Source organism: Nerophis lumbriciformis, linkage group LG18 (assembly GCF_033978685.3).
Source record: "Nerophis lumbriciformis linkage group LG18, RoL_Nlum_v2.1, whole genome shotgun sequence".
Taxonomy (NCBI): Eukaryota; Metazoa; Chordata; class Actinopteri; order Syngnathiformes; family Syngnathidae; genus Nerophis; species Nerophis lumbriciformis.
The window spans coordinates 43,409,118-43,420,000 of record NC_084565.2 but is presented as its reverse complement, the minus strand read 5'-3'; the positions used below and the strand labels follow the sequence as shown (position 1 = coordinate 43,420,000).

At 35.0% G+C, this 10,883-nt stretch overlaps 1 protein-coding gene across 1 annotated transcript in view; it reads right to left on the bottom strand.

The window, feature by feature from the left end:
- Positions 1 to 10,883, bottom strand: part of LOC133617990 (uncharacterized) — a 152,400-nt gene that overhangs the window by 78,473 nt on the left and 63,044 nt on the right. Inside the window, exon 3 of the mRNA XM_061978433.1 lies at positions 9,728 to 9,828. Within this exon, the coding sequence (XP_061834417.1) occupies positions 9,728 to 9,828 (101 nt within the window). The remainder of the gene's footprint in view (positions 1 to 9,727; positions 9,829 to 10,883) is intronic.

Below are 10,883 nucleotides of genomic sequence, written 5' to 3'. Positions count from 1 at the left end.
AAGCCGTCTGGCGTTCAGTCTGTCGGTCCTGAAAGAACCCCACGGCACAAGACGTGTCACAAACGCTAACGTTAATTAGTTGTGCAAATACCTTTTACAACATTAACAGTTACATATACTATGTACAAACCAACAATTAACTTTCACTTTAATCATACTATCATTGTTGTGTTATTAAGCAAAATAAGCAATACTTTTACTTTTGTTGAAATGTTTACACTGTACACTTTTTTGTATTGGATGTTTAGCTTTATTTTTGCACATTTTAGCAAATAAGCAATACTTTTACTTTTGTTGAAATGTTTACACTTGTTACAGAATATTTCCGTTTTGCACATTTTAAAGCAAAATAAGCAATACTTTTACTTTTTAAATGCTTATACTATTCCAGAATATTAAGATTTGCACTGGATGTTTACTTTTATATTTGCACATTAAAAAGCAAATAAGCTACTTTTAATTTTGTTAAATGTTAAAAGTTTTAAATGTTTACATTGTTACAGAATATTTTGTCATGTTGTTGTCAATGTTGACTGAGTGGCCATACTTTTTTTTTTGTAAATAAAAGCCATGCCTTTTGAAAAAACTGGCCTACATTTATTTTTTCCTCTTCATTTTAAATAAAAAAAATAATCGGTAAAAGGAAAAATAATCTATAGATTAATCGAAAAAATAATCTATAGATTAACCGATTAATCGGAAAAATAATCTATAGATTAATCGATAGAAAAATAATCGTTAGCTGCAGCCCTACTACGAGGCAACAGCTCAAACCAGGGAGGAATGCGCCAAGGTGAGACCGCCTCCTCTCCAGGGCGAATTAGGACAAGGTGGGTATTTGGGCCACCTGGAGAGAAGTGAGGCTCCTGTGTTTGTGTGCACTGGCCCCTAGACCACACGTGTGTGTAGTGGCCCCTAGACCACACGTGTGTGTAGTAGCCCCTAGACCACACGTGTGTGTAGTGGCCCCTAGACCACACGTGCGGGTCAAGGAGCTTCTTTTCATAGCAACCACCTGCTGCCGGCCTTTTTCTGGAACCTACTGTTGTTCAGGGCACTGAGTGAGCATTCCTCGCAAGCTTGCTCTTTGCTCACCTGCACGCCTTCCGCCATCGTGCCAGGATGGACATGCCGACATTTTTATGGTCCTTTGGCTGACGCCGCTGAGGTGGATCCTCTTAAAGGTGACAAAAGCAGCCGCGTCCGAAGAGTATTTTTATTTTTTTATTTTATTTAACCAGGAAAAAAATCCCATTGAGATTAAAAACCTCTTCTTTTTTTTTTGCATAATAATATAACGGATATATAATTAACATAATTGGATAATACGAGTATGTGAAAGTTCCACTTTTACCATGTTTACTTCCACGGAGAGCTTTTTTTCCCATCATGCTTTGTAAAACAGGTGAAATTTTGAATTTTTTATGGTGTTTGGTCGTTTTTTTGTAATGTCGATTAAGTTCAGTGAGCAGGTTGTGTTATGTGTGACCATGTCTGTTTATATATTGTGTTGGTTTGATAATTATTTTTTTGCACCATGATTAGGAAAGGTTGTTCACCATAGGCCATATAAATAAATGCAACACATGTGTCACTTCACATCATTGTTAAAAGTCATTGACCTGACCTGAAAGCAGTGAGCAGGTTGTGTTAATGTGTGACCATGTCTGTTTATATTTTGTGTTGGTTTGATAAATTTTTTTTTTTGCACCATGATTAGGGAAGGTTGTTCGCGTTGGGCCATATAAGTAAATGCGGCGCATGCGTCAATACACAGCATAATTAAAGGTCATTGACATGAATGCAGTGAGCAGGTTGTGTTATGTGGGACCATGTCTGTTTATATTTTGTGTTGGTTTGATCTTTTTTTTTTTTTTGCACCATGATTAGGGAAGGTTGTTCCCCATGGGCCATATAAATAAATGCGGCGTATGTGTCAATTCACAGCGTAATTAAAGGTCATTAACATGAATGCAGTGAGCAGGTTGTGTTATGTGTGACCATGTCTGTTTATATTTTGTGTTGGTTTGATAATTATTTTTTTTGCACCATGATTAGGGAAGGTTGTTCGCGTTGGGCCATATAAGTAAATGCGGCGCATGCGTCCATTCACAGCGTAATTAAAAGTCATTGACCTGAATGCAGTGAGCAGGTTGTGTTATGTGTGACCATGTCTGTTTATATTTTGTGTTGGTTTGATCTTTTTTTTTTTTTGCACCATGATTAGGGAAGGTTGTTCCCCATGGGCCATATAAATAAATGCGGCGTATGTGTCAATTCACAGCGTAATTAAAGGTCATTAACATGAATGCAGTGAGCAGGTTGTGTTATGTGTGACCATGTCTGTTTATATTTTGTGTTGGTTTGATACATTTTTTTTTTTTGCACCATGATTAGGGAAGGTTGTTCGCGTTGGGCCATATAAGTAAATGCGGCGCATGCGTCCATTCACAGCGTAATTAAAGGTCATTGACATGAATGCAGTGATCAGGTTGTGTTATGTGTGACCATGACTCCTTATATTTCGTGTTGGTTTGATCATTATTTTTTTTGCACCATGATTAGGGAAGGTTGTTCACGTTGGGCCATATAAGTAAATGCGGCGCATGCGTCAATTCACAGCATAATTAAAGATCATTGACCTGAATGCAGTGAGCAGGTTTTACCATGTCTGTTTATATTTTGAGTTGGTTTGATAAAAAAAAATTTGCACCATGATTAGGGAAGGTTGTTCACCATGGGCCATATAAATAAATGCGGTGCATGTGTCACTTCACATCATTATTAAAGGTCATTGACCTGACCTGAATGCAGTGAGCAGGTTGTGTTATGTGTGACCATGTCTGTTTATATATTGTGTTGGTTTGATAAAAAAAAATTTTGCACCGTGATTAGGGAAGGTTGTTCGCGTTGGGCCATATAAGTAAGTGCGGCGCATGCGTCAATTCACAGCGTAATTAAAGGTCATTGACCTGAATGCAGTGAGCAGGTTGTGTTATGTGGGACCATGTCTGTTTATATATTGTGTTGGTTTGATTAAAAAAAAATTGCACCATGATTAGGGAAGGTTGTTCACCATGGGCCATATAAATAAATGCGGCGCATGTGTCACTTCACATCATTATTAAAGGTCATTGACCTGACCTGAATGCAGTGAGCAGGTTGTGTTATGTGTGACCATGTCTCCTTATATTTCGTGTTGGTTTGATCATTATTTTTTTTTGCACCATGATTAGGGAAGGTTGTTTGTGTTGGGCCATATAAGTAAATGCGCCGCATGCCTCAATTCACAGCATAATTAAAAGTCATTGACCTGAATGCAGTGAGCGGGTTGTGTTATGTGTGACCATGTCTGTTTATATTTTGTGTTGGTTTGATAAAAAAAAATTTGCACCATGATTAGGGAAGGTTGTTCACCATGGGCCATATAAATAAATGCGGCGCATGTGTCACTTCACATCATTATTAAAGGTCATTGACCTGACCTGAATGCAGTGAGCAGGTTGTGTTATGTGTGACCATGTCTGTTTATATTTTGTGTTGGTTTGATAATTATTTTTTTTTGCACCATGATTAGGGAAGGTTGTTCACGTTGGGCCATATAAGTAAACGCGGTGCATGCGTCAATTCACAGCGTAATTAAAGGTCATTGACCTGAATGCAGTGAGCAGGTTGTGTTATGTGTGACCATGTCTGTTTATATTTTGTGTTGGTTTGATAAATTTTTTTTTTTGCACCATGATTAGGGAAGGTTGTTCACGTTGGGCCATATAAGTAAATGCGGTGCATGCGTCAATTCACAGCGTAATTAAAGGTCATTGACATGAATGCAGTGAGCAGGTTGTGTTAATGTGTGACCATGTCTGTTTATGTTTTGTGTTGGTTTGATCTTTTTTTTTTTTTCACCATGATTAGGGAAGGTTGTTCACCATGGGCCGTATAAATAAATGCGGCGCGTGTGTCACTTCACATCATTGTTAGAGGTCATTGACCTGACCTGAATGCAGTGAGCAGGTTGTGTTATGTGTGACCATGTCTGTTTATATATTGTGTTGGTTTGATAATTATTTTTTTTTGCACCGTGATTAGGGAAGGTTGTTCGCGTTGGGCCATATAAGTAAATGCGGCGCATGTGTCCATTCACAGCATAATTAAAGGTCATTGACCTGAATGCAGTGAGCAGGTTGTGTTATGTGGGACCATGTCTGTTTATATTTTGTGTTGGTTTGATAAAAAAAAAATTGTACCATGATTAGGGAAGGTTGTTCACCATGGGCCATATAAATAAATGCGGTGCATGTGTCACTTCACATCATTATTAAAGGTCATTGACCTGACCTGAATGCAGTGAGCAGGTTGTGTTATGTGTGACCATGTCTGTTTCTATTTGGTGTTGGTTTGATAATTTATTTTTTTGCACCATGATTAGGGAAGGTTGTTCGCTTTGGGCCATATAAGTAAATGCGGCGCATGCGTCCATTCACAGCATAATTAAAGGTCATTGACCTGAATGCAGTGAACAGGTTGTGTTATGTGGGACCACGTCTGTTTATATTTTGTGTTGGTTTGATAAAAAAAATGTTGCACCTTGATTAGGGAAGGTTGTTCACCATGGGCCATATAAATAAATGCGGCGCATGTGTCACTTCACATCATTATTAAAGGTCATTGACCTGACCTGAATGCAGTGAGCAGGTTATGTTATGTGTGACCATGTCTGTTTCTATTTTGTGTTGGTTTGATAATTATTTTTATTTTTTTACCATGATTAGGGAAGGTTGTTCGCGTTGGGCCATATAAGTAAATGTGGCGCATGCGTCAATTCACAGCATAATTAAAGGTCATTGACCTGAATGTAGTGAGCAGGTTGTGTTATGTGTGACCATGTCTGTTTATGTTTTGTGTTGGTTTGATCTTTTTTTTTTTTGCACCATGATTAGGGAAGGTTGTTCACCATGGGCCATATAAATAAATGCGGCGCATGTGTCACTTCACAGCGTAATTAAAGGTCATTGACCTGAATGCAGTGAGCAGGTTGTGTTATGTGTGACCATGTCTGTTTCTATTTGGTGTTGGTTTGATAATTTATTTTTTTGCACCATGATTAGGGAAGGTTGTTCGCGTTGGGCCATATAAGTAAATGCGGCGCATGTGTCCATTCACAGCATAATTAAAGGTCATTGACCTGAATGCAGTGAGCAGGTTGTGTTATGTGGGACCATGTCTGTTTATATTTTGTGTTGGTTTGATAAAAAAAAAATTGTACCATGATTAGGGAAGGTTGTTCACCATGGGCCATATAAATAAATGCGGTGCATGTGTCACTTCACATCATTATTAAAGGTCATTGACCTGACCTGAGCATTATTTGTTTGATTTTAGCATCATTAATCAGTAAAACAGTGGTTCTCAAACTTTTTTCACCAAGTACCGCCTCAGAATACACTTGGCTCTCCAAGTAGCACCATAATGACCAACATTAAAATACAGTAGCTTTGTAGGCCTAAGTATTCATTAAAAACAAGGCATAAGTTTTGTTTTACAAGTATATTTTATATTTTGGGCCACTGTAACATTACACACAGTTTGAACAGTCACACTGTGTTTGAACATTGAAAATAAAACACCGTGCCTAAATAACTAATCAAATCTTTAGTGTATCAGAAGATGGAGCCCGCGTACCAGTTTACTGATTTACATTATTCTTCTGTTGTTTGGATATTTTTACTTTTTGTTTTGTTTTGGGTGATACTACAAATTAGGGTATCGATCCAATACCAAGTGGTTGCAGGGGCAGTATCGGTCATACCAATGCTTGAAATTTTCAAGATAATTGAATTTTCATTTACAATAATAATCAAATAAAATTTTACTTTAAATATATTTTCTGCACATAAGAGAAATGGTGTGTGTGGCGGCAATAATCTGAGTGTTTTCTTTCTTTTTTTATTTTACTGTGTTTATTTTAAGACATGCTGTTTATTTTTTTATTTGAGTTGAATAATTTTTTTTTAATATTTCCATTTTTACGTATTTTATTCTATATTTTCATTGTTTTTTTTTTTTTATCAATGCACACATGTTAAAAGTGCAGTGTTAATGATGTGCATTTATTAGAAATAGAAGACTGAAAAAACGTATTTTAACTATTTCCCTAGAATACGCATTGAGGCTATAAAGTGTTTTATCCGATTACTCGATTAATCAACAAATCAACAGATTACTCGATTACTGCACAATAGAGTACACATAAGAGAAATGGTGTGTGTGGCGGCAATAATCCGAGTATCTTCTTTCTTTTTTATTTTATTGTGTTTATTTTAAGAAATTTTATTTATTTTTTTATTTGAGTTTTATATATTTTTTTATATTTCAATTTTATGTATTTTATCATATATTTTCATTACGTTTTTTTTAATTAATGCACACATGTTAAAAGTGCAGTGTTAATGATGTGCATTTATTAGAAAAAGAAGACTGAAAAAACGTATTTCAACTATTTTCCCTAGAATATGCATTGAGGATATAAAGTGTTTTATCCGATTACTCGATTAATCGAACAAACAAATCAATAGATTACTCGATTACTGCACAACAGAGCGCACATAAGAGAAATGATGTGTGTGGCGGCAAGAATCCGAGTGTTTTCTTTCTTTTTTTATTTTATTGTGTTTATTTTAAGAATTTTTTTTAATTTTTTTATTTGAGTTTTATTTATTTTTTTCTTTTATTTTTTTCTTATGTATTTTCACCATATTTTTTTTTTTATCAATGTACACATAAAGTGCAATTTCAATGTTAATGATGTGCATTTTTTCGAAATAGAAGACTGAAAAAATGTGTTTTAACTATTTCCCAAGAATACGCATTGAGGCTATAAAGTGTTTTATCCGATTACTCGATTAATCAACAGATTACTCGATTACTGCACGATAGAGCGCACATAAGAGCAATGGTGTGTGTGGCGGCAATAATCCGAGTGTTTTCTTTCTTTTTTATTTTATTGTGTTTATTTTTAGACATGTTCATTTTTTTATTTGAGTTTATATATTTTTCTATATTTCAATTTTATGTATTTTATAATATATTTTCATTATGTTTTTTTTAATTAATGCACACATTAAAAGTGCAATGTTAATGATGTGCATTTATTAGAAAAAGAAGACTGAAAAAACTTATTTTATCTATTTCCCCTAGAATACGCATCGAGGCTAGAAAGTGTTTTATCCGATTACTCGATTAATCGAACAAACAAATCAATAGATTACTCGATTACTGCACAATAGAGCGCACATAAGAGCAATAGTGTGTGTGGTGGCAATAATCCAAGTGTTTTCTTTCTTTTTTATTTGATTGTGTTTATGTTAAGAAATGTTAATTTTTTTATTTGAGTTTTATGATTTTTTTATTTATTTCTATTTTATTTATTTATTTAATTATATATTTTCATCATATTTTTTCTATAAATGCACACATATTTAAAGAGCAATTTCAATGTCAATGATGTGCATTTATTAGAAAAAGAAGACTGAAAAAACTTATTTCAACCCAGGGTTAGGGTTAGGGTTAGGGTTAGGGTTAGGGTTAGGGTTAGCCCTAACCCTAACCCTAACCCTAACCCTAACCCTAACCCACCCCTAGTCATGAACTCTGAAGGGCAAATATACTGTATGGTATTCACTGGATTTACAGATATGAAATGTGCTTATAGCGCCCTCTGTTGCTTTGGCATGCATCAACATTACAAAAGTTATGGGAAGATATGTCTTGGTTCCTCAAAATAGCCGAGTCGGCATCACTACGGTTGCACCTGTGCTTTGGCTAACGAGCGTGCCAACTTAACTGCAGCCCACCAGGTGGCTCTGGTGAGGTTTTTTGGGTACACACCTCAGAGTGTTATGTGTTACAGTTAGCATTTTAACATGTTAACATACGCATGCTAAATGTATTGCTAATTTAGCAGGTGTACACCTCAGTCATATTTTAAGGGCTTGATACATGCTAACATTAGCATGCCAGCATTTTTCAAACATTTTTTTAGGTACACACAGAGTGATATGTGTTTAAATTAGCATTTTAGCATGTTAACATTAGCACGCTAGCTTTTTTTTGCTAATTTAGCAGGTGTATACCTTAGTCATATTTTAGGACTTGATACATGCTAACATTAGCATGCCAGCATTTTTCAAACATTTTTAGGTACACACCTCAAAGTGATATGTGTTACAGTTAGCATTTTAACATTATCATGCTAGCTTTTTTGCTAATTTACCAGATGTACACCTCAGTCATATTTTAGGACTTGATACATGCTAACATTAGCATGCCAGCATTTTTCAAACATCTTTTTAGGTACACACCTCACAGTGTTATGTGTTACAGTTAGCATTTTAGCATGTTCACATTAGCATGCTAAACGTTTTGCTAATTTAGCAGGTGTGCACCTCAGTCATATTTTAGGACTTGATACATGCTAACATTAGCATGCCAGCATTTTTCAAACATTTTTTTAGGTACACACCTCAGAGTGTTATGTGTTACAGTTAGCATTTTAACATTATCATGCTAGCTTTTTTGCTAATTTACCAGATGTACACCTCAGTCATATTTTAGGACTTGATACATGCTAACATTAGCATGCCAGCATTTTTCAAACATCTTTTTAGGTACACACCTCAGTGTTATGTGTTACAGTTAGCATTTTAGCATGTTAACATTAGCATGCTAAATGTTTTGCTAATTTAGCAGATGTACACCTCGATACATGCTAACAATAGCATGCCAGAATTTTTCAAACATTTTTTAGATACACACAGAGTGATATGTGTTTAAGTTAGCATTTTAGCATGTTAACATTAGCATGCTAGCTTTTTTGCTAATTTAGCAGGTGTACACCTTAGTCATATTTGAGGACTTCATACATGCTAACATTAGCATGCCAGAATTTTTCAAACATTTTTTAGGTACACACAGAGTGATATGTGTTTAAATTAGCATTTTAGCATGTTCACATTAGCATGCTAAATGTTTTGCTAATTTAGCAGATGTACACCTCAGTCATATTTTAGGACTAGATACATGCTAACATTACCCTGCCAGAATTTTTCAAACATATTTTAGGTACACACAGAGTGATATGTGTTTAAATTAGCATTTTAGCATGTTAACATTAGCATGCTAAATGTTTTGCTAATTTAGCAGGTGTACACCTCAGTCATATTTTAAGGGCTTGATACATGCTAACATTAGCATACCAGCAATTTTCAATTTTTTTTTAGGTACACACCTCAGAGTGATATGTGTTATAGTTAGCATTTTAGCATGTTAACATTAGCACGCTAAACGTTTTGCTAATTTAGCAGGTGTACACCTCAGTCATATTTTAAGGGCTTGATACATGCTAACATTAGCATGCCAGCAATTTTCAAATTTTTTTTTAGGTACACACCTCAGAGTGATATGTGTTACAGTTAGCATTTTAGCATGTTAACATTAGCATGCTAGCTTTTTTTGCTAATTTAGCAGGTGTATACCTTAGTCATATTTTAGGACTTGATACATGCTAACATTAGCATGCCAGCATTTTTCAAACATCTTTTTAAGTACACACCTCAGAGAGATATGTTTGCTAATATAGTTAGCATTTAGCCTTCTTTGTTGTGGTTTGGCTCGGTCAAAGTCTTGTAGAAGTTTCACAGAATGAGGGAGGGCTCACGAAAGAAATCACCTTCATGGCGTCAAGCGAAGGTGAGTCAGGGTGGAGGAATGTCAGCGGGGAAGACGGAGAGGGGGAGCAGGTTCCCAGCCAAGGAGTTTCCCGGGAGATGGCTGGTGATTAGAGGAAAAAAAAAACCACATTACAAGAAGATAAGCGCGTCTGCAATTTGCCGCCATATTAGTCTTCATGGTGGTCATTCATGTGGTATGTCAACTTGAAGCAACACGCTACATCAAATGTTGCTGTCACTCATCTTTCAGGCGGTGAGGATGAACAACATACAAACTTTTTACACTTTTTGACTTTTTTCATTTTGAGAACCGCTACAATATGAATAACATTATGGTTCACGTTAAGGGTCCCGGGGACCCAAAAGGTTAAATATCTAAAAAATGTACATCAAAATTATCCGTTGATGTGTAGTTTAATTTTTTTTTTTAATGTTTTATACCTTTTTTTTGTCAAAGGAAGCCATGTTTTTTATGATAAAAGGCAAAAATTGCAATATTTTCCCCCTACAAATGTTCAAAGGGGAATATTTGATGTGAAGATATTGGAGGCTTAAATAGGTCAATAATTCATAACACCACTGACTATTTTTGTTTGTATTATTTATTTATTTTTAACAATAACAGCTTTAAAAAAATGTGATTAAAATTCTCAGGGATCCAAAAGGGTCCCACTCATAAAAAAGTGTCAAATATAAGTCATATATCAATATCATTTTAACTTTAAACGCTTAAATCTCAAGTTCTACTTCAGATCTATCCGTCGATTACACGTTTTTATGATTTTTTTTAAAATATTTTACGCAGTTTTATGTAGTTTTGTCAAAGAAAACCTTGTTTTATTTCTATGACAAACATACAAAGAAATGCAATATTCCCCCTACAAAATATTACAAAGTGAAATATTTGATGAGAAAATATTGCAGCCTTAAATAAGTCAGTAATTCATAATACCACTGATTTTAATTCATTATTATTTTTGGAACAATGACAGTTTAAAAAAAATGTGATTAAAATTCTCAGGGACCCAAAAAGGTCCCACTCATAAAAAAAAGTGTCAAATATAAGTCAAATATCAGTATTTTTTTTAACTTTCAACGCTTAAATCTCATGTTCTACTTCAGATCTATCCGTCGATTCTACGTTTTTATGTTGTT